This window comes from Chelonoidis abingdonii, chromosome 4 (genome assembly GCF_003597395.2).
Source record: "Chelonoidis abingdonii isolate Lonesome George chromosome 4, CheloAbing_2.0, whole genome shotgun sequence".
Lineage (NCBI taxonomy): Eukaryota > Metazoa > Chordata > Testudines > Testudinidae > Chelonoidis > Chelonoidis abingdonii.
Window position 1 is genome coordinate 34841066 of NC_133772.1, and position 24007 is coordinate 34865072.

General features: G+C 51.6%; 1 protein-coding gene across 1 annotated transcript; it reads right to left on the minus strand.

Annotated features, from left to right (window-relative positions):
- Positions 1 to 2151: 2151 nt before the first annotated feature.
- On the minus strand, positions 2152 to 4656 carry LOC116830669 (dispanin subfamily A member 2b-like). Its single transcript, XM_032790278.2, has 2 exons — positions 4319 to 4656; positions 2152 to 2949 (listed from the first exon to the last, which is right to left on the minus strand). Exons 1-2 carry the CDS (start codon positions 4562 to 4564, stop codon positions 2776 to 2778), a joined length of 420 nt encoding a protein of 139 aa, XP_032646169.1. The 5' UTR covers positions 4565 to 4656; the 3' UTR covers positions 2152 to 2775.
- Between the last annotated feature and the right edge of the window lie 19351 nt (positions 4657 to 24007).

A 24007-nucleotide genomic window follows, 5' to 3' on the forward strand; every position in this document is an offset into this window, starting at 1 on the left:
AGGACCCAGAAATCACCAGCTACTCATTGAAATGGGACCTCTATGGGAGTGGCTGGAGAGGGGCCTTGACAGATCTTGGGGCTTTCCACTCTTTGGCACCCTCACAAGACGGACATTACTGGCAACGTCCTTCGCCCCCATCCCCCTCCCAGTGGAAGGATTCCCAATCTGTCCTTGTTGTTCACCCCAGCTGCCACTGGATGACACTGGCTAACTTAAGGCTTCCCCGGACTTAGTTGGAACCACCAACTGTTTTGCGGCTGCCATTTCTTGGTGTCCACAGAAAGAATCCTTGTATAAAGTCCTTGGTCTCTAAGAAAGCGGATCGGTTAGAGACTGAGAGGGTGGGGGTGCTCCGTGCCGCCGCCCAACTCGAGCTCTGCTCTGCTCCGGAAACTGTTCCCTCTGAGGCTGGCCACAGCGCAGTCTTTCCTCAGACTGTGAACGGTCCTCTGGAACGAGTAGATGATGGAGTGTTTCATTGCCGTGAACCACTCTCGCTGGTGCACTGGGGGTATTTCAGGCTCTGGCTGACCCTCTTCGGATGTTTGTCTGTTGTTCTGCCAGTTCAGCTCACTGGCGCCCCTCTGGCAGAGGTGAAGATTGTTGCGATTGCTGGTGTGGCTGGTTGCTGTTCCAGTTTCGGGCCTGGGACTGGGAGGTGCGGGGGCTTCACACCCCTGTCGGGCTCTCGTAACACATAGGGTCTTCTGTGGAACGGCCAGGAACAGAATGGATGGAAGCTTGCCTGGTTTGGCTGTGTAACATCCCACCTCCTGGCCGCGTCACCTGGTGGCAGCTTCTCCAGTGCATGGGGATGAATAATGTCCAAGACTGCAAAAGTCCACAACCACCAGTTGTACTGGACAGGCAGTTCAGCTGTAGGCAAGTCTACAGCTTGTGACAGAAGGGTAAATGGTCACTTGGCCTTGGGTGAAGTTTGGGATCCCACGAAGGTATGTGGATAGCGACACATGTGCCCTGTGTCTCTCACTGCGGTAACCTTTTCCTGCCCACTCCAATTTTTCTTCCGCTCCAGGGAATTTGAGAAGGCTCACTGGGCTGGATTTGGTGTGATGGTGGTGTATATACTGCACCGGTGGGGTTCTTGGGCAGTTCGCCTTTATTGTCCCAGTTCATAACATCTTAAAGCATCTCCAGCGAGGGTCACGGGTCGAGGTATAACTGGAGACTGGTGAGGTGGATGGATAAGGTGTCTGTGGCTTTTCCTTGGGTGAGGGTTTGGTGCCCTCGGTTGTAGGGTATTGTCGGTGTGCCCCCTGGGGAATTCCCTTGAACAGTAGTTTCTGGCTTCTGCCACTCCATCCTCTGGCTCAATCCCCCGCCTCGGTGAGATTTTTTGGGTTTCCATCTGCATGTACTGTTATGTTCTCAGGAACACCATCCCAGAACTGCCTCATGTATGAGGAGGTGCAGTTATCCAGGGATTTACATTGGTTCCCTGAATCCAGAACCATAAGCTTCCAACATAGTAGGTTCTGGGAAAGTGACACCTCTGGTCTTCCACTTTGGTCTAAAGCCGAACGGGCCAGATCCCGGTTAGTCGGGGTTATTTCCCTTTGTGGTAAGACTCAGGGCATCTGAGTCTTGGGGTTCCTCAGGGAAGGTTTTGGGGAGACCAGAGTGAGCCAAACACTGGAAATTTTTGGCTGGTGGCAGCGCTATCAGATCCAAGCTGGTAATTAAGCTTGGAGGTTTCATGCAGGCACCCACATTTTGGACTCTAAGGTTCAGAATTAGGAATTATGCTTATAACATAGCCCCACTCCCGCGGTGTGCTCCTCTCATTGGTACGTAACAGGCTTTGGGGTGCTGGATTCGCCAATGGCTGCTGGCTCAAGTGTCTCCATTGTGCCTGCCCTGCTCACTGCTCCTCTGCTGGAGATTAGCGGGGCAGCCCCTGGCTAGCTGTAAAAGGACCCCTATGTGGCCTTCCAGTCCCTCTTGGTGAGCACCCCGTGTCTAACTCACGCCCTCTCTGGCCTGCTCACACACCTGGCTCCTCCAGGCAGGCTGAGCCTACTGGTCTGAATAGCAGAGCCCTGATGGAAATGCTGGGGGAAGCTAGAGCTCCCCCCATTCGGAGCCATGCAGGCGTTTGAGAATTTTAGCTGCAAAAAAACAAGCCGGTTTACAAAAGAGAAAGGAAAGTTTATTAGAGCCGTTCCCCCAGCTCATGGGTCTACTCCAAATTGCTCTATGATTGCCCATCTCCGCAGAGATGCCGGGTGGTACATTACCCACAGGAGAGCTGCCACCCTTCCCCTGGAGCCCACCCGGTTGCCTTGTGCCATCACTCCACTGTGCAGTGCCCTGCTGGGCAGCCAGTGACCAGCCCAGCTGCTGGGCTGTGGTTGGAGAGTGGGCCAGTCACCGTCCGAAAAAGGGTGGTGGCAGGTGAAGCAGGGTGGTATGGGGAGAGTCCCATGGAGGCAGCACAGCAGTGCCCTGGCCTGAATCCCTGTGCCTCAGTGTGTTGGTGGAAAGGAGGACAGGGGAGAGAGCCTCTCTTAGAATGACAGTGCTGCCAGCTGTTTGTAGGACAACAGCCAGTGTGCTACCCTGAAGCCAGAAGGAGAGCACTGCTCCTTCCCCAGCTCACCAAACAGCAGGAGGCGGCCAGGCGCAGGTAGTGAGGGAGCAAGCAGAGCTGGAGAGAGAGGTCAGAAGTGTAGGAAGTGTGGCAGGGGCAGCCCTGCCTGGGGGGCACGGTAAGACCCAGGACACGCCCCTACCCAGCCGGCTGCGGTGGGTCTAGTCTCCAGGTTGCATTGCGTGTGTGACAGCGATGACCCCTGTTGCCACGAGGATGATGATGAGGATGAGAAAGAGGAGGGACAGGACCAGGGCCATGATGTTCAGGCACTTGGCGGTGGAGCCGTAGCTGCTTGCGCCACTGTGGTCACCGACGACTTTACGATCTCTGGCCTGGAGGGAGGGAGGGAGGCAAAACAGCGTGTGATCCTCGTGCTTGGAGGCAGGATGTGTGACCCTCTGGGCTCGCAGTTCCAGGACCCTCAAATTTCCCTGAACTCAGGCTGGAGCATGCCAGCCTCAGGTGACCCCCCCTTGGGGGCGTGGGCAGAGGTGTATGAATTTCGGGGCATGGGGCTGTAAGAATCTGCGGGGCTGGGGGGGAGTGGGAGAATCTCCAGGCCCTTGGGCAATGGGTGGATGTGATGTCAGGGGCCGTCAGATGTCAAGGGGATGGGCATGTCTGAACGCGGGGACCCTGGGGGCTGGGTTTAGGACCAAGCTGTGTGTTTCTTATCAACCGCCTGCAGGAAACAGGTGTTGCTCACAGGCAGAGAGAAACAACCAGGAAACTCCTCAGGCGGCCAGGACTGGGAGGGGGAAGCAAGTTCCTGCAGCATTGCTCTGCACAGAGCGGCTGAGTGCAAGCGACAGGAGGTAGGAGATCTGTCGGATCCCCAATGTAGAGGCTGACAAAGCTGCACAGGGGCTTATCTGGGCCCCCCGAGTCTGTAACAGGAGAGGGACCGTTCCCATCAGCCCCGAGGTCCCTGTGCGTTTAGACTCAGCCCCCATCTCTCTCCTGGCAGTGGGGTTTCCTACATCTGGGGCTCAGCTCCTTGATTCCATTCTCTTCCCTTTTAGGGCAGCTCTGTGAGCAACAGCACCCCTTGCCCCAGCCACAGGGCTGTAGGATGTCTGCTCTGCCCCTCCCACCATTAGTACCCAGCCCCCAGCAACGGGGTCCCCACGCTCAGGGCCTGCTTTGCGGTTCCAGCTGCCTCTCAGACTTGGCCAGCGGCTGCTTATTATCCCCTTCCTCTGGCCCCTGAGCTGGGTGCTGGCAGGAAGAGGCCCAGCGTGGGAGCTCCGCAGGCTCTAGCTGGACTGGGAAAAGGGGGTGGAGCGGGGGGGTTGTGAAGGTTACGGAGCTGGGAAGTTGCTACTAAACTTTATCCGCTCCCAGGGCCAGCCCGGAATCCTGGCAGCAGTCAGGGCGGGGGGACCCCATAGCCCAGCCTGGGACACTCATGCCCAGCTGCTCTCGGGTCACCCCCTTTGGGGAGAGTAGGCGGCAGGGCAGGGACTCAGGAGCGGCCCTTTCCAGAGGCAGAGGGGCAGGCACCAGCGGCCACGGCCAGGTCAGCCCAAGGCCAAGGGCGAAGCTCATCAAGGGCCGGGCCTCACCTCAGCCCCAGCGTGGTACCGCACTCACCACAGCACGTGGCCGCGGGTGATCGCCCCGTGAGGCTGAGATCCCCAGGCCCCAGACTCGCCCTGTGGCCACACGGCACGCGCGGGGCGGGGCACGGGCCCCTCTCACCTTGATGGAGAAAACCAGCGCCATGAAGCCGAGGCAGCAGAAGTTCACGTAGAGGAAGCTGAAGATGGACCAGATGATGTGGTCGCGGGGCGGGGGCTCGTACAGGTGCATGCCGATAACCGTGGAGCTGATGGTGCCCCCCGGGGGGACCATCCCGATCTCATGCTCTTCCTTCAGGTGCTCATAGTTGTGGTGTGGGAAGGGCTGGTTGCCACGGGCCGGGAAGGCATACGGACGGCTGTCCATTTTCCCGCCGGGTGACCTACAGCTGCTGGCTGAGCCTGGGCAAAGAGGGAGCTGCTGCGATCTCCCAGGCAGAGCTTAGGACTGGGGCAGCCTGGAGCTCAGAGCAAGGAGGGAGGAGGTGGAGCTGCAGGAGAGGGCTGGCCTTTGGTTTCCTGCTCTGTGTAGGGCTCTCTTTGTATTTCCCCACCTCCCTAGGCCTAAGTTTCAGTTTCCCAGCCATGTGAGAGCAAGGGAGAGAACAGAAAGGTTTCCTCTGCCAGCTGGGGTCCCAGGGCCCTGCAACCACAAAAGGTCTATGAGTCTATAACTGGAATCCCCATATTAGGGGCTTTATCTTGTAGAGGACGTTATTACCCTGGTATTTTTTGATTTTTTCACACTAGCTCTCTGGTCACCATACCTATGGCCCTCAGCCCTCTTCCCTGGGATTTGCTTTTCCAGCTGCTCAGCCAACCCCCTGGAGTGCCCACCCCGACTAACTGGGCAACAGCTGATGCACAGCTCTTGCTGTACTGGTTACCAGCGCTTCCCACCCCCCACCCCCCGTTTGCTATCTCTGGCTGGGATGGGGGGCATAGAAAGACAGGCCCAGAGGGTTGAGGGCACTGCACCCCAATCGCTGGGGTAAACATTCAAGGCCACGCCCAAGGTGTTTTATCCAGGCTCCTGCTCCTAGCACATGGAGCACTAGAAATACAGGCTGGGATTTTTGAAAGCCCAAGGGACATAGGCACCCAGCTCCCCACCAAGCTGGTCCAGAAACGGGATCAGGCATCTCGCACTCCACGACACATGTATGGAACAAATTAGCGTAGCTGTGATCCAGCCATGAACAGCAGGAAGTCAATAGACGAGTGTGTAACAATAGTTTGACCCTATATACCTTAGGGTAGGAGCCCCTACGAAGCATAGATCTCAAAGTTCTTCACAAAGCGGGATCCGTTATCATTGCCTTCCTTTTACAGATGGGGAAACTGAAGCACAGGCCAGTGAAGTGACTTGCTGAGGGTCACCGACTGAGTCCATAGCAGAGCTCGGACTAGAACCCGGGGTTTCTGATTCCCAGCCTACACTGCTAAATCAAACTTGCCTCTAATTGCAGGCAGGAGTGCAGCTATAACAGTGACACATAGCGCACAAAGAGCAGTGATGGCAGATGCTGCAGGGCTAATGTGAATCCCCGTAGCAGGCAGACTTGGAGGAGCATTGCCACCATCTTGGTCTTCCGAGGCTTGTCCCTGTTTCCCTGGATCTGCCCCCTTCCCAGGGCCAGTGCTGAGTTTCCATCCCATGACGTATATGTCTGTCAGGATTGGAAGTGGTGGGGTCCTGTCAGAAGATAGCAGAGCCATGGTGCAAGGCAATGTCACTGCATTACACTTACTGGTCCTGTGCAAAATAGAGCAAAGATGGCAGCCCACTTAAATGGGGGGGTGAGGGATGGTCTGTCCAGGTGACTCCTGTGGCCAGGTGAGTTGGGGAGCAGCACTCTGGCAGAAGGAGAAAGCCTCTCTAGGAGCCCAGCCAGGGCTGTGAGGCTCAGCCAGACAAGCGGCTTCTCCTTCAGCTCACTGGAGGCCTGGCATCAGTGATGCGTGAGGAGGCCTGGGGAAAGTCTGGAGCTGTCTCTTTGCTGGGGGATTAGCCGGTTTGCACACTTTCCCTGCTGGGTGGGGGTTAGGGGTAGCTCTGCTGATGGGAGCTGCCCGCACAAGCCCTGCTGTTTGCTCAGGCTCTAGGCCAGCGCCGGCTTCGCTAGTAAACAGGGGCGCTGTAGTTCTCACTGAGTTTGAGCCCATCAGCGCCAGCAATGGCGGGAGTGCTAGGGTAGACAGGCCATGGGCGGTTCTCACCAACCCCAGCAGGGTTAGAGACTGGGATGGTAAAGGTGCCTGTGCCCTGTCTACGCAACAGCTCCCACCATGATTACCCTGGGTGGAGCTGGCTGGGGGAGTGAACTGAAGACAGAGTTAGCTGGTGGAGCTACCCCACTGGGGGACAGTGCATGTACACTCCCGGCCCACCTGTCCCAGGGCCACAGGCTCAGTTAGGGGCTCTGAGGGGCTCCCCATCTCCTGGAGCCTGCCCTATGGCGAAGACGACCTGGGCCTGGGTCAATGTTTGCCCAGTGATCTAGCGCAGGTGCGAGGCGGTGACAGTGACCGATCCCTGCTGTCCTGCTGGCCGCAGCCTCCCTTCTCTGTCATGAGAGGTGGTGGATATAAAGCAGTGGCAGCCGTTTCCCCCTCCTGCGTGACTGGTCAAAAGGCAGAGGTAGTGGTGCAGAGTTACGTGGTTTCCCCTGAAGACGTGATTCTGCACCTTTCACTCCCCTTGTCCCAACTGCTCCGCTGGCCCTGGGGCCAGGGAGGCCTCTCTGCCTCAGCACTCTCTCCTCTGTGCCTCTCCTCAAACAACCTTTCACTGCGAAGGAGCACAGAGCTTCCCTGCAACTGTCAAAGGGGCCAGGATGCAACTGGCTGCAGCTGGAGCTGAACAGGGCCCAGCCGGGTGTTGGAAAAAGGCCAGCGAGCATGTTTGCGCTGGGGGAAGGGGCGGCGCCGTGTTTGGCTTCAGCAGGCCCCATAAGCCGTGTTTCCAAGGAATCACATGGCCCGTTAGCTCTCGTTTTCCCGACTTGGACGGCAGGAGCCTCCTTTCCCGCCGGTTAGGTTTCTGGTGTCAAAGAAAGAGCAAGAGACAGAGTTAATGTGGGGGCGGGCTGGAGGGGAAGAACCTGGAGTCGTGCAGTGGCTATAGACCCAGCACTGTACTGGGCCTCTTCCTAGATACTGCTGCCTCTGTTGCGTCACCTCTGTTCCTTCCCTGGCATAGCCCCCGCGTCCTCCTTCTCACTCTTTCCAGTAAAGCCCCTGCTCACCCTCTCCCCAGCACAGACCACTGGCCCCTCCTCTCACACCCACTCCCTGGCACAGAGCCTGTGTGTGTGTGTGTGTGTGTGTGTGTGCGCGCACACACATGAGAGAGAAGCAAGGCTGCCGGCTCTGGACTTTTAACAGCCTAGCATTTTGCATCAATGGGTTTTTGATTAGCCCATTATAAAATTGGGAGCGCCTTCTTGCTAAATTCAGAGCCAGCTTTCAGAACCCACCCCAGCCATAGGGCATGTGGAGCTGCAGCATTGTCAGCCCCGGGCATACAAAAATCATGAGTCAGACCCCGAAAGAATCAGGATCAAATGTCAGTTTATTTTAAAAAATGTTTGGGGCTCTTCTTTTGCCTACTGGTTTCTGAGCCATCAGAGTTCCCTTGGGTCACATTTTCAAGGTTTTCCTCCACAGCCAAAAAGGCTAGCAGCTTAGCTTTGGGGAACACATGCACACACACACATTTTTCCATGAAATGTTTTCAGACAAGCACACACACACACATTCATGAAATGTTGTTACAGACACACACACATGCACACTCTTTTCCATGAAATGTTTTCACTCACGCACACACACACACACACACATTTCCATGAAATGTTTTCACACACACACACACACACACACACACACATTTTTCCATGAAATGTTTTGACTCCTCCAGCTGGCGTCTGCAGATAAATATCAAGTATCACAAGACTCACAATAAAAATTACAGAATTTTGCAACTCTGGATCTGAGATTTTAGTCTGGAGACGTCTCTAGCTCTTGGTTTAGGAACCACAAGTTGTGTGTGTGTGTGTGTACACATGCGTTACTGTCCCTCTCTCCCATGCCACTTCTGCTTTCTCTGGACGATAATCAAAGCCCAGCAAAGTCAATGGAAAGAGTTCCAGTGACTTTGATAGGCTTTGGATCAAGGTACCTGTGCTCCAGGCAGCGTGGTAATGGGGCAGGGAGCAGGGTGGGTTGGACAGAGGACAGGTGAGTTTGGAGTGGTGGTCAGGGGGCGGGGGTGTGGATAGGGGTTGGGGTGGTCAGAGGGTGGAGAACAGGGGGTTGAATGGGGGCAGGGGTCCTGGGGGGCAGTCAGGAAGGAGGGGGACTTGGATGGGACAGCAGAGGGCAGTCAGGGACAGGGGTTCCAGGGGCAGTCAAGGAGAAGGGGTGGTTGAATGGGGGAAGGGGCTCCAGGGGGCAGTCAGGAAGGAGAGGAGGGGTTGGATGGGGTGGCTGGGGGCAGTCGGGTGCAGGGGTCAGGAGGCGGTCAGGGAACAGGGAGGAGTGTATGGGGCAGGGGTCCTGGAGGAGGCTATCAGGGGACAGGGAACAGGGGCGTTTGGATGGGGCAGAAGTCCCAGGGGGGCCATCAGGGGGTGAGAAGCAGGGCAGGGTTGGATAGGGGGTAGGGGCCAGGCGACATCTGGCTCTTTAGGGAGGCACAGCCTCCCCTTACCGGCCCTCCATACAATTTCAGAAACCTGATGTGGCCCTCAGGCCAAAAACTTTGCCTGCCCTGGGTTAAAGCTGACAAACGGAACTCTGATCCCAGCAGAGGAGTGTCCACACTTGGAGTTATACAGTATAACCAGAGTGGTTTAACAGCTCACTTTCCCCCATAGACAGGCCCTTAGCCCAGCCTTACAAAAAAACATTCTGCAGCCTAACCACAGCAGCAGCACAAGTGTGAAATCTCTGTGTCCCAATCACACTAGTTTCAAAGAGGCGTGGATGCTGTCTTCCTTCCAGCAGAGAGCTGACCCTTAGAGGTTAAAGTCCTGCTGGAGGAGGTGTGTGCATACAGAGCGAGACGGGGGAGTATTAGAGCACTCCACCCCAGCAGTCGGTGACCTGTTTTAAGTCCTGGGCCACAGCCTGTTCTCAGGTATGCCACCATAAAGGAGCAATCGCCCCACCAGCTTCATTCCAGTCTGAAATGATTTTCAAAAGCTGGGACACGGCCCTGCAGCTACAGAGGATAAGCTGGGGAAAGCAGGAGGGAGAAGTTTTTCAGTATAAAGACAGACCTGCAATAAGGGCAACCCAGACAGCCCAGGCGGTGTCAGGTGATTTTCTGACCCTATGGTACATCTTCCCCATCCTTTCTTAAGTCACTTTATCGGTGCTTCATTTTGCAGCTCCTCTGTTGAGTAAAAATTTTGAGGGGTTTTAAGAACCAGTGCCTCTCTCCTGCATGATTCCCTCTTTCCTGTACGCTCTATTCAATTATCTCCCCCTCTTGTCTATTTCAATGTGTCTCCCTCTGTGCAAGAGTAAATTGCACAAGGGAGAAAGAAGGGGAAAATCCACATTTCATCAGAAATGGGACTCAACCAGGAAGCAGGCGATAGAAAGTTTGTGTCTGCTTCAGGCTTAGAACTAGGATGTGGTCCAGCTGACTTCAGCTGCTGAGAATGGGCTGATTAGTATGTTATGAAAGCATGCCAGGAGTGGGAGGAGTCTAGGGCCCGCTGAAAAACAAGCTCTAACTGAGTCTTAAAGCCTGGTCTACAATGAGGGAGGGGAATCGATCTAAGATATGCAACTTCAGCTACGAGAATAGCATAGCTGAAGTTGACGTATCTTAGATCGACTTACCTCCCATCCTCACGGCGTGGGATCGATGGCCGCGCTCCGCTTCCGCCTCTCGCCCTGGTGAAGTTCCGGAGTCAACGGAAGAGCGTTTGGGGATCGATTTATCGCGTCTAGAAGAGACACGATAAATCAGTCCCCGATAGATCAATCGCTACCCCCCGATCCGGCAGATAGTGTAGACATAAAAAGGGAGTGCTATGGGAAATAACATTAAGTGGGAGTTAACTGAGTGCATTGGAAGAGGTGGATTTAGCTCCACTTTGATCTAAGTTGTGTTTAATGGCGTTTTCCTTGAGAATCAAAAGAGTATATTGCATTTAAAACCTCTGATTGGCTGTATCCAGTCATAGTCCTTCCATTCAGACTACTCAGGGCTCCAGACACTTATCAGAGGTTAATAGACACTCTTTATCTAAAGGTATGTGAGGGCTCAGTGTGCTTGCATGCTGTGGCTATCTATAGTGCCTGCTGCAGGGAGCATCTAGAAGAGGCTCAAGAAACAAGATTAACAGCAAACTCAGGAGAATACGCCTCGGCCTAAAAAGAGAAGTCAGATTGCTGAGTTCAGGACTGGGGAAGGCTTGTGAAAACTCAGCTAGAAAAGGTGCAAGCTATTCTAGAGACTCCAGTCCAGCTCCTTTTGGGGGATCAGGTGTCACCGAAAGTTTCTCAATCCGCTCACTTCTTCTAAGTGCACTGGAAAAAGGAATGCAAACCACCTTTGAAGAAAACCATCTGCAAACGTCCAGGACTTCAGAGCCCAGACTTGGCCTTTGAATGGGTAGTCTCCGGAGTTAGCCTGGCAGCACTCTGAATGTGAGACAAAGCAGTACAGAGCCCAGTAGCATGTGTGCATCTGTGAGCAAGAACCTGCCCCGTCTCCTGACATGCGCTTCCTGACACAGACCCCTTGGGTTTGCCTGTGATGATGACCCTTCCCACAGCTTTGTCTCCTGCTCCCCAGTTCAACCTCTTCTTTCCCACCCCACTCTCTAGCTTAACTAACTCCTTTTGGTCCTTTCGGGTCCACTGCCCTGCTCAACTCTCTCCCTTTTTCCTCTCACATCTTGTCTCAGTCCTGTTGTCTGTGTTTCTGCATTAATGGTCTGTCTTGCTTCCACTTCCTGTTCCTATGCTGTGTTCTCTTCCTCCACGTTCTCGTTCTCCTCTCCCTCTGTCACTCCTTTCTTCTTGCTTGTGCAGTATTCCTCATTCCCACATTTTATATTAAGATTCCTTCCATGTGTAAAGATATAAGGGATAGTCCCTACAGGAATAGGGACTATCCCTTTAACTAGCTTGTGAACTCTCCAGGGGTGCTAACTGTGTTGTATGTTTTAGAAGCTGCCAGAGCAGCAGTAAGTATATATCTAGGCGTGTGTGTTGTGTGTATTTAGTAAACACAGTTATCTGGGACCCAACTTTGTCAGTGTAATTTTGTCCTTTGCTGTTGCTGTTGTTGCAGAAGAGTTAATAAATGATCAGTAGATGTTTATAAGCATGTAACAAACATGAGTAGCTTGTGTGGTATAGATGTTTATAAGCACATTGGTAGAAGGTGCTGTAGATAGTTATAAGCAACCAATGGCACTCTTTAACAGACTATAACAATGGCTTAGCCATTTATTAAAACAGCTCTTAATCATTAATCCTTTGATCATGACTCGATCACATTTATAACGTTCAAACAGATAACGTCCAGACCAATTTTATATATAGTTGGTGCTTTAATAGGGCCAATTTCATAAAACTAAAAACAATTATGAGCCAGATCAGATAAGAGGAAGAAGTAATTGGAAAAATGTAAATGATAATTGGGATATAGCAAAAGGAAGAAAGGGGAAGTTGATAGCAATGAACATAAATCAGAAGTTAGGAATTGTAGAAAATTGATAAGGGAAGCAAAGGGACAAACGGAGAAATCTATGAGTAGCAGAGTTAAAGACAATAAAATTAAGTTTTTTAAATATATTAGAAACAAAAAGAATCCTGACAATCATATTGGTCCATTACTAAATGGAAATGGTAGAATTATCAATAATAATGCAGAAAAGGCAAAGGTGTTCAATAAATATTTCTGTTATGTATTGGGGGGGAGGAAATGATATAGTCTCAACATATGGTGGTGATAACATTCTTTTCATTCCTCTAATACCTCTCGATGATGATAAACAGAAGCTACTAAATTTAGACATTTTTAAGCCAGCAGGTCCAGATAACTTACATTCAAGAGTTTCAAAAGAGCTGGCTGAGAAGCTTGCTGGACCATTAATGTTGATTTTCAATAAATCTTGGACCACTGAGGAAGTTGCAGAAGACTGAAAGAAAACTAATTTTTAAAAAGAACAAACATAATGACCTAAGTAATTATAGACGTGTCAGCCTAACATTGATTCCGGCCAAGATACTAGAACAGCTGATATGGAACTCAGTTAATGAAGAAATAAAGGAAGGTAATGTAATTAATACAAATCAACATGGGTTTATAGAAAATAAATCCTCTCAGACTAACTTGATTTTTTTTTTTTAGATTAGGTTACAAGTTTGGTTGATAAAGGTAATAATGTTAATGTAATATACTTGGACTTCTCTAATGCGTTTGATATGGTACCACGCAACATTTAGATTAAAAGACTAGAACAATACAAAATTAACATGGCACACATTAAAAACTGGCTAACTGTTGGGTCTCAAAATTTAATTGTAAACTAGGAATCTTCACTGAGTGGGTGTGTTTTCAGGGGGGTCCCACAGGGATTGGTACTTGCCCTTACACTACTTAACATTTTTATCAATGACCTGGAAGAAAACATAAGACCATTATTTACAGATGATGCAAAAATCGGGGAAGTGGGAAATAGTGATGGGGACAAGTCACTGATTCACTGATCTGGATCACTTGGTAAACAGGAGGCAAACAAAATATGCATTTTAATATGGCTAAATGTAAGTGTATACATCTGGGAACAAAGAATGTCGGTCATACTTACAGGATGGGAGACTCTATCCTGGGAAGCAATGACTCTGAAAAAGATTTGGCAGTGGTGGTGGATAAAAAGGTAATGCAATCTTGGAATGCATAGGGGAATCTCGAGTAGCAGTACCTATTGGGTTTCTGGGAAGAGGGTGGGCGGCAGCCTGCCCAATGCTAAAGAATCCCCCCACCCCCCAGCCTAAGAGGAGGATCTACAGGACCTCAGACCTCCACTGATTTCAGGGGAAAACTAATAAAAGAACAGGGACAGGAGTGCGGTCAGAGGGTCATAAAAACGGATCCTGATGGGGACACCGAGCAGAGAACCCCGGATAGCGCCCATTGCTCTTCGAAGGCGTCAAGGGAGCCAGTGGATGCCACCCAGAGGAACTCCGAGTAGCAGTAGAGAGGTTATTTTATCTTTGTATTTGGCACTGGTGCAACTGCTGCTAGAATACGGTGTCTAGTTCTGATGCCCACAATTCAAGAAGGATGTTGATAAACTGGAGAGGCTTCAGATTGCAAAACATGCCTAATAGTGACAGACCCAAGGAGCTCTAACTATTTAGCTTAACAAGGGAAATGTTAAGGGGTGATTTGATTGCAGTCTATAAGTACCTACAAGGGGAACAAATACTCAGTAATGAGCTCTTCAATCTAGCAGAGAAAGGTGTAACACAAGCCAAAGGCTGGAAGTGGAAGTTCGACACATATTCAGACTGGAAATAAGATATACATTTTTAACAGTGAGGATAATTAACCATCGGAACAATTTACCAGGGCCGCCTGAGGGAGGGGGGCAAGTGGGGCAATTTGCCCCAGGCCCCAGGCCCCAGGCCCTGCAGGGGCCCCGTGAGCCCTGGCCCGGCGGCGGTCCAGGTCTTTGGCAACATTTCATCAGCAAGGGTCCCTTCAGTGCTGCCAAAGATGCAGAGCGAGTGAAGGGCCCCCCTGGCACTGAAATGCTGCTGAAAACCAGGACCGCCACCAGTGAGTATATGCGCTGCAGCTCCCCCAGGCCCCCTGAATCCTTTAGGCGGCCCTGCAATTTACCAAAGGTCATGGTGGATTCTGCATCTCTGGTGATTTTTTTAAAAAAATCATGATTGGATGTTTTTCTAAAAGCCCTGCTCTCAGCACTAGTCTGGGGACATTCTGTGGCCTGTCATCTAAGGAACGACAGATTAGTTGATCAGAATGATCCCTTCAGGCCTTGGAATCTGAATAAATGGAGCGTTCATACAAACAGCGACCCCAATCACTCAGGGCTCTCTCCACCACCCCTTGTCTCACACACACTCTCCTCTCTCTTCCACCAAACACTCTGGTGCTTTTCCGGTCACCCACAAAATCACACCCACGCTGCTCTGTCTCACACCCCGACGGTTCTGTCACATGCTCCACAGCCTTCCCTTCACAAACACAGGCAGGCTGCCCTCACCTGTAATCCACACAGGACACGCCCCCCCACTTCCCCCACACAATAATCCATTCACACACTCTCACCCTCTCTTCCCCAACAGAGGCAACAACCCACTTCTCTTTCCGTGTGTGCCCTCTGGACTGTTTGTTCCTGGTAAACATATAGCAAATTCTGCTAGGTACAGTTCAGTAAGACACAATCCCAGCCCCCACCACCCAGACTCTTGAACTGGTGAAATGAAAAACCAGGATCTGGCAGGTGTCCTGAAAGAAATTTCCAGGAAACAGAGCCATCCTCTGTGAAAGTGGGCCTGCCCTGGTAGAAGCAGCCTATAGGACCACTTGATTCCAGCCAACTCCCTTGATTTACACAGGGCTAACTTGGATCACCAGGCCGAGATCAAGTGGAGATTCTGCCTGCCTCTGTATTCTCCTCCCCCTATCCCTGGAATTCATCTCTCTCCAAAGGCCAGAAGCACTAGAATGATGGATTGTCTTGACTCTGTTGCTGCCTGAACAGAGCTGTGCCTTCTTGCAAAAGTCTGGCACACTATATGTGGCCTCCTTAAGATGCTGTTACCTCATTAATTTCCCTGTGCAAACAGACGTGACTCCCCAGCAGTAGCGCCAATCACAGCTGCGTCACAGGGACTGTCTATTTACTCTACCCGCAGGCTTTTCCTTCCTGCCATCTACAGCAGCCCCAGAGGTGAAATTCCTCCGAGCTCTGTAGGTTGCGGTCCTGGCAGCTGGCTGACTGCCATGCTCCAGCAGCCTTTGGCTTTCTTTCGACAAAGAATTTGTCCCGTCCTGCCCTGTAAACTGAGATAGAAGAGTCAATACCACATGCGCCTCAATGTCAAACAAGGTTAGAATGAAGCATATTGCCATTTTGATCAGATGTCTCACAGGCATCGTTTGTCTATACGCTGGGAAGGGTCAGATCTGCCTCGCCATTCCTGGGTATCCTCAGCCTCTGATGGATACATCATCATAGTACCTGCAGGGAATACATCACATCTCTCTGTGTGAGACAGATGCACTTATATCTATCATTCTTTACAGAGATAGACAGATAGTCATGTACCTTTATTTGCTATGTTTCTTACTCTCTCTGACACTATGGGATAGTATTAAAATGGAAAAAAGTCAATGATGGTTATGAAGGAGATTAGAGAGATACAATGTCAGATAGGAAACAGTCAGTATGAAAGTTTCAGAGTTCACTTAAACAGCTGAAAGCTAAGAAATAAAAATGACACAAGATGACAAAGCACCAGGTTTAATTTTTAAAGCAAATGTTACTTAACATTTTCTACCGATGCCCAGGCAAATTTCCGTCTATCCAGAGCCCTTTCCTTCTATGGTGACACTGAATACGCCATGTCAAGTAACACACAGACTGAAACAGTGTTAATGTCAGCGTTTGCCTTTTGGTTCCGCTCCCACGGCTGGAGCCCCACGGCCCTGCTCTCCCGGCCGGAGGCCCCGTTACCCCCACCAGACCCCCGGAACCCCACAGCACTGCTCTCCCAGCCAAAGCCCAGTGGCCCTGCCACCCCGGACGGAGGTCCGCAACCCCGCGGTCCCGCTCCCCAGGCAGAGCGCAGCAAGTCCTGAGGCCCTGCTACCCCAGCCGGAGCCCCACAACCTGGCATCCCCGGTCCTTCGGCCGGAGCCCCGCAGCCCTGAGGCCCCACTACCACCGCTGGAGTGTGGAAATCCGAAGTGCCGCCCAGAGAGTACATGCCCCACAAATCTGGCCCCGCACTGGCTAAAGCCAGCCCTGAATACCTGGGTAATGGAAATGGCTTCTCAGTAGTTTCTGGGGCTCCAGATGTGCTCTGGAGCAAGTCTTGGCTTGATTTTTAAAGCCCTGCTACTCTGGGCTAGCGGTTCCGTGGCCCAGACGATGTGACACAGCAGTGTTGCCTCCAATTTTTCCCATCCATGCACGGAATGAATTTTCCTATGTGCATCAATATGGAGTTGATGTGAGGCTGAGGTGTTTGGCGTGTGGCAGGGAGCTCAGGGCTAGGACAGAGGGTTGGAGGGGTACAGGCTCTGATTGGGAGTGCAGACTCTGGGGATGAGGGGTTTGGGGTGCAGGCTGCCCTGGGCTGCAGCAGCACCTGGGTTGGGGGAGAGGCACCTCTTCCCACTGTAGCCCCTAGGCTCGGGGAGATCTCTCTCCCCACCACAACCCTGGAGCTGGAAGGGAGAGGCATCTATCCCTGTCGCAGCCCCGGAGCTGAGAAGGAGAGACAGGCATCTGTTGGTGTCACTAAGGATAATCCTAAGTAACTTAAAAGGTAAAAGGCAATAAGGATATACAGTCTCCCTGTTTAGGCCACAGATGAGCAGAAGTTCTTCCATGTTTAAACTCTAATTGACCTAACAGGCCAATAAATAGAAAAGGCCAGGTGCAAAACGTCCCTTATCAGTTGCCATACAGCTCAAACTGGTCTAAAGCAAAAATAATGAGGCCTGTGCACATTAAGCAGAAGGACAAGATAACTTGCAGAAGGAAAACTTACTAATGAGCTGCCGCGGCAAGATATACTTAATGCACCTGCACTTACGTAACTGCCACAGGGGGAGGAAGGAGAAGAGGGAGGGGAAGACAAAGAAGTGTGTGAGAAAAGAATGCTGCAGCAGACAGAAGAGGGAGGGGAAACGGGGCTTGCTTGTCAGAAAGAAAAGTTCTCATGGATATAAAGGAACAGACTCTTGTTTTAGGTGTGCTGGATTTGAGGCAGGTGAAGTCTCCCAGCACCACTTTGAGACTCAAATAAACTTGGTTGCTTCTCTACCCTGGTGTGTTTATTGGCGTGGTGCACACCAGGCGACGGACCCCCGCTGTTGCCCCCTCGGCACTTTGTGCCAGCAACACTTCTATCCTCGTCGCAGCCCCGGAGCTGGGAGGGAGGGCGTCTATCCCTGTCCGCCCTTGCAGCTGGGAGGGAAAGGCATCTATCCTTGCCACGCATAGCCCTGGGCTGGGGAGTTAGGGCGCATGGCCCTTGATGGCCCCTGTGCAAGTCGCATTTAGAGGAACTTAGGAGATGAGCTGGGCTCCCAGAATGCAGTCCAGCTATCCATGCCAAGTTGGTATAGATTGTCACCTTCCCCTCCCCGTAAGAGGGAAGTCTGATCAGAGAGGCCAAGGACTGAATGGGCCTGAGGCCTGAAGCCCCTTGCATACCTAGTGGTAGTCAAAGAAGCTCAAGACCACCAGATTGTTCCCCCTGAGTGCAATAGCCCCTCAGTACAGGCTCCCAGGACCATCCTTAGCCATAGGCAGAACAGGCAGCTGCCTGGGGCACCACTCTGCCTGAGGGCACCACTCTGCTGGGAGCCCGGACAGATGGGAAGCAGTGGAGCATGTAAGAGCAGGGCTGCTGGGTCCTAGAAGAGAGCTGAATGCAGCACAGTCTGAGGGAGGGGATGGGCTGCGGGATATTCTGGGAAGGAACTCATCTGTGAGTGTGACTCTTTCCCGGCGTGAGGTGAAGCAGGCTTGGCAGCTCTGGCAGTATCCTTATTGTTCCCCATAATATCCATTCTTCTCTCCCCTGCCCACAAGAGCACCCCCTTCTCCCTCCCCCCATGAGTACCCTCTCTCCCCCCTCTCTTCTGTCAGGGCTGGGTTGGGTGAGGTACTGTGAGGGAAGGGGAAGGATGGCTGCCTGCTGAGGAATGACAGTGAAAGTAACTCACTTCCTCGCAGGCAGCCAGGATTGGAAGGGTCACACACAGCTGGGCTGGGGATAGCCAGATAGCATGTGTGAAAAATCAGGACAGGGGGTTGGGGTAGGGTGAGCAGATGTCCCACTTTTATAGGGACAGTCCCAATTTTTGGGTCTTTTTCTTATATAGGCTCCTATTCCCTCTCCATCCTGATTTTTCACACTTGCTGTCTGGCCACCCTAGGTGGGGGTAATTGGTGCCTATATAAGACAAAGTCCCATATATCAGGACTGGCCCTATAAAATCAGGACATCTGGATCTAGTCATCCTAGCTGGGAAGCGCTTCTCTCCCCCAGGCTGGCAGTGATCCATCTCATCTGGGGGGGAGCTGCACAGGGCAGGATGAGCTGCTGTGGGTCCATGGGTGCCCCATCCCTGAAATCAGATGCTGTGCTAACTTTCACCATGATCCAGTGGGCTGGCAGTGGTGCCCATTGGCATGTGATAGGACCTGAGGGTTTGCTGCTGCTGTTGTCACTCTGCACCCCAAGAGGTGGATTTTGGGGTCCTGCAGTTTTCCACCTCTCACCTCCTCTACTGCAGCTGTTGGACCAGCAGGCTGGGGGGTGAGCCAAGCATGAAAGCAGTACTGTGTTGCCAGTTAGATTGTCATTTAACAAATTTGTTTGCCAAAAATGCTTGCTAACAATCCTGAATTCAATCTCAATATTTTTTTTAAAAAATCAATATCTTAGCCAAAAACATAAAATTAAGTTGTGGACAATTATTTGTGACAAGTTTGGTATGGGGAAAGGAGTGGGTTACTTTTCATCAGAGAAACAAAAAATGTTGACTGACTTTCCTATAGCCCTGTTACTGCTAAATAGAGCCCTCCAACAACTGTAATATGCTCATCTTCTTATTAGTGTATAAAGCAGGGGTTGGCAAACTACGGCACATGTGCCAAAGGTGGCAAGTGAGCTGATTTTTGATAGCATGCAGTGGTGGGCTGAGCGGCTCAGCCTGCTGCTGCTCTGGGGTTCCAGCTGCTGCCCCATTGCTGCCCCATTGCCACCCCATTGCCATCAGCAGCCAGCCCCACTCAGCCAGGGGCGGCTCTAGACATTTTGCCGCCCAAACACGGAGGGTCTGCTGGTCCCACAGCACCCTGCGGGAGGTCCACCAAAGCCACAGGACCAGCGGACCCTCCGCAGGCATGCCGCCGAAGGCACCCTGCCTGCCGCCCTTGTGGCGCCGGTAGAGCGCACCCTGCGGCTTGCCGCCCCAGGCACCCGATTGGCACGCAGGTGCCTGGAGCCACCCCTGCACTCAGCACCCACTACTGGTCTGGGGACCCCCAAGGAACCCCAGGCTGGCAGTGGGCTAAGCAGGCCGGCAGCTGATACCCTGACTGAGCCACTCAATCTGCTGTCGGCCTGGGGTTCCATTCACTCAGCTGGTAGCAGGCTGAGCAGAACTAAATTCAATGAAATAGGAAAAAAAAGAGCAACTAATGACAAAGTGCAAAAACCTAGAGCAGTGGTCCCCCAGGTGCCAGATGAAGGACCGTGGTGGCGGATGAGCATCTGCTGAAATGCTGCTGAAATTTGGCAGCGACACCTCTGGATGACGATGCTTGTCGGCAGCAAGCAGTGTCATCCAGAGGCGTTGCCGCCAAAATGCCGCTGAATTTCAGCAGCATTTTGGTGGATGCTTGTCCGCCGGCCAGTACACAGGTGTACTGAGAGGCCCCAGCAGGTACCATGGCATCCACGGGCACCACGTTGGGGACCCCTGACCTAGACAGCCTCCTGAAGCACGGCGATCATTTTGATTTAAATGGACTTGAACTGTATGAAGAACTGAGTACACTGTCATCAATGTTGCCACATGCAAAATCAATGATGGACTTTGTACAGTTTATTCATATCAGCAAACTTGTTGACATATATCCTAATGTGTACATTGCCACTCCTATTCTACTGACAATTCCTGTAACAGTAGCATCTGGAGAACGGAGTTTCTCAAAACTAAAGCTCATTAAAAACTACCTTAGCTCTATAAGGAGTCAGGAACACTTGACTGGTCTTGCTATTCTTGCAGTCAAACAAGACATCACTTTGTCTATGTCATACGATGACATTATTACTGATTCTGCAGCCAAACCAGCCAGAAAGATTGCTTTTAATTAGAAACAAATCCTTCTTTCAATTCCTCTTCATAGAAATTTCCAATAAAATGTTGACAGATTAAAAATATTATATTATTTGCATCATTCTGTCAAATCAGAATGTTTTCTATAGCGCTACTTCTTTAGTGCTAGTGCCTCAGCCTTACAGTGGCTTAACTACGTTAAACTGGTTTTAATAACATGCATGTGGCAAGTTTTCCAATAGTGTAAGCGTATGTTTGTGTTCTTAAGAGCAAGACAGGCACAGGGGCACCAGTTTAATAATCCCGTCTAGGGCACCATAAATCCTAAGGACGGCCCTGAGGGCTCCATAACCCCAGAGTACAGGAAAGGGAGGGAATAAGCTCCGGTTAGAGGGGAGCTGGCTTGGGAGGGAACCAGAGGCTGCATGAGAACAGGACGCAGCAGAGGGATCACAGGGAGCCGGAGAGTTGGGCAGAGACACCGTGTTGCTGCTGGGGGCTCAGTGGCAGGACAATTCCAAGAAGACTCTGTTACTGTTACACCCCTGCTCCGGCCTGTCCCTACAGCCTAGCTGGAAGGGGCATTTTGATCCTGAGAGCGTTTGCACTGTTTATTGCTGGCAGCCCCAGCAAGGCAGTCCTGAGTTCCTCACAGTGGGTGAGGGTTTAGGGGAACCCGCCCAGAGCTCGCATCCAGTTCTCAGAGCACCCATAGCACTGGCCTCTGTGCTCATGGGACTGCCACAGCCCTCCCAGTGCCCGACTCAGGTACAGAAGGGCTATTAGCCCTTCTGACAGAGGGAGAGCTGAGAGGGACTGAGGGGGAACAAGGTTACACACAGGGGCAAGGGGAATTGAACCCCATATTCTGAGTTTCAGCCCAGGGCTTTAACCACTAGCCCACCCTTCCTCTCCCACAACTGCTTCCCCCTCTGCCATCACCACTAGAGCTGCACCATTGGGCTGGCAGCAGGGGTCAAGTTACTGCCTGCCCTCAGTGCAGACACAGGCTGAGGCAGATGCACTAAGGGGCGAGTAAAACAAAGCGTCAGCTTGGTCCTGAGAACCATTCACACATCCTCCAATCACGCAAGGAGCCAGCAGATCCCTCCTCTGGCTCGCCTCCCTCTTCCCATTGCTTTAGTCCATTCCTTCTTGTTTGCTCGGTCTCCTCTCCTCTTTCCCTTTCCCTCCTTCTCTCTCTCCTCAGCCTCCTGCCTCTCTCTTGGGAAGCCTTGTTTCCATTCGGCCCTACGCTTCACTGCTATGCTCGGGCCAGGAGCCCAAAGGGGCTCACTAGTTGCCCAAAGAGGCAACTAGACAGGGACGTATGTTGGGCGAGTGTTACTGTTAATGAACACTGGGCTATTTCACCCACAGCCCACCCAGACTGTTCATGGAGAGATGCAGGCACTCCCAAGCCAGGGTCAGAACCTCTGTCTTCCCTGCTTCCCTCAGATCCCGTACCCTCTCCTGCAGGCAGCTGAAGCACCTGGCCCTGGAATCAGATGGCTTTTTTCTGGTGTTATTGTTTGTATGGCAGCAGGTCTCAGAGACCTCACCCAGCAGCAGGGCCCCACTGGTGGGTACTGTGCAGACAGGAAGAGACAGGCCCTGTACTGCAGATTTACCAGGCAAGGTAGGAGAAAGGGGCTCAGAATGCAAGTGGAAAATTGAGAACCAAAGCATGGAGAGATCAAGTGACTTGCCCAGGGTCACATGGGGAGTTTGTGGCAGAATGGGAACTGGGTCTCCTGAGTTCCAGCTGAGGCCAGGCTCCCAAGAGACGCGAGATCCAAACCCACAGCCAGCTCATCAAACCGTGGGCACTGTCTGGCCAGGAACCGGAGCTCCACGTTCACTACTAGCAGGTTCATAGTGCATAGTTTTAAAGTGCAGTTCCCAGACAGGAGCTATGGGCAACAAACAGGCTACGCAGGAGTAACTGGGAACAGGGTTTGGCTCAACCATATTTCAATATGCATAAAAGTAGCAAAGGTTTAATTCCAACATAGATGGGTAGGAAGGCTGTCGCACATTCCATCCCCAGTACCATCATCAAATGTCAGCTTCCATCCTGTGAGCCGCCTTTGCTGGAGCGGGTAGTAACGGAAATTACATGCATCCGATGAAGTGGGTATTCACCCATGAAAGCTCATGCTCCAATATGTCTGTTAGTCTATAAGGTGCCACAGGATTCTTTGCTGCTTTTACAGATCCAGACTAAACGGCTATCCCATCTGATAATGGAAATTACAGAGACTTTTCCAATTTTTTCCAGGAAATAAAATTAGCCCCCAAGAGCTGTGGAAGTCCTAGAACAAGCATCTGATGAGTTCAGTATTTTCCCATTCACATTACTCATGAGGAGTTTTTAATGACTATTTAACTTCCCAGATATGCGGCTGTGTATTTTCTGTATGTCTGTATCAATCAGGCTTACTTTTTAGCTAATTAGCTGTCTGACCTTTAGATCCAAAAGGGAATTTTAGGGAGAGAGAGTGAGAAAAGAAATACAAACCAGATCTCTGGTGCCTCTTAGTGTTCTAAATCATGAACATTTTTTTGACTGTCCTATTTCTCTGGTCTGTGGATCTAATATAGTAGCCAGGCACCCTCCTGCCCACCTCCCAAAGAACTTATTTAATCATAGGAGCAGCTGCTGCAACCTGGTGTGTGAGAGCTTTAAAAGGCTTCCTTCCACCCCTTCGCTGCTGCAGCGGTGAAGAAAGAAATAGCTTGTGGCCGCAATGAAATGAGTTGTGGTCATTCTCAGGCCTGATGCATGCCAATCTGCTTTCTTATGCTATAGCGCCACCCTGTGCCCATTTAAGGTGACAGCACTTTGATGAGCTTGTTTCCCCCTACTGTCCCCTTCTTTCTCTTGTATATGTTATTGTTGTAGGGCCTGCTCCAAAGCCCACTGATGGCCACAGCAGTCTTTCGACGGACCCGCAATCAGGCCTCGAAACAGTCTGGGTCGTCTCCATGCAGGTGCCAGGTCTCTCCACTCACTGAGCTGTCGCCCATTTTCCTTTGCCTCTAAAACAACAGCTGAGCACCTTTGGAGCAGAGCTGAGGGAGCCGCACACGAGCTGCAAGCGGACAAGGCTCATTTCTGACCACCGGTCAGCTGGCTAGATGAGAGACCTTCCTCTGTGCATTACTCCCAATGAAAATGATGGGAGTTTGTGACCCAGGGATCCCCGGATGCCAACTGGCAGAGTGCACAGTACATGGGGACAGGGGATTGGTTATAGTATCACCTAAGGTCGGGGATTTACATATTATTTCACTCAAAGTCAGCATGTGAGGTCTCTACTGAAAGCCAGTAGCCCAGTAGGCATCACAATCATTGCAAAATGTATGTAGGGACAATAGTTAAAAGGTTGTAGTGCTATATGGAAAACTGTGTTCTTAAGGTTTGTAAGTTAAGACAGGTCATCAGAAGGTGATACCCAGGTTCTGACCAAGCAGAGAGTAGGTGTGTGTCTTACGATGTAAGTCTGTTTTCATACAGAGCCACCAGCTAATGACAAAGATCACAAAATCTCCAGGAAGGAGCCCAGAGCACGAGAGTCTCCTGTTTGTGACTAAGAGCAAAAAAGTGGTCCTGTATATAAGGAGATTGCAAGGAATCACATGGTATCCTTCACCTAGAAGACATACTACCAGCTGGCTTGTGTTATGAATGGAAGGTCACCGCCAGCAAGATTG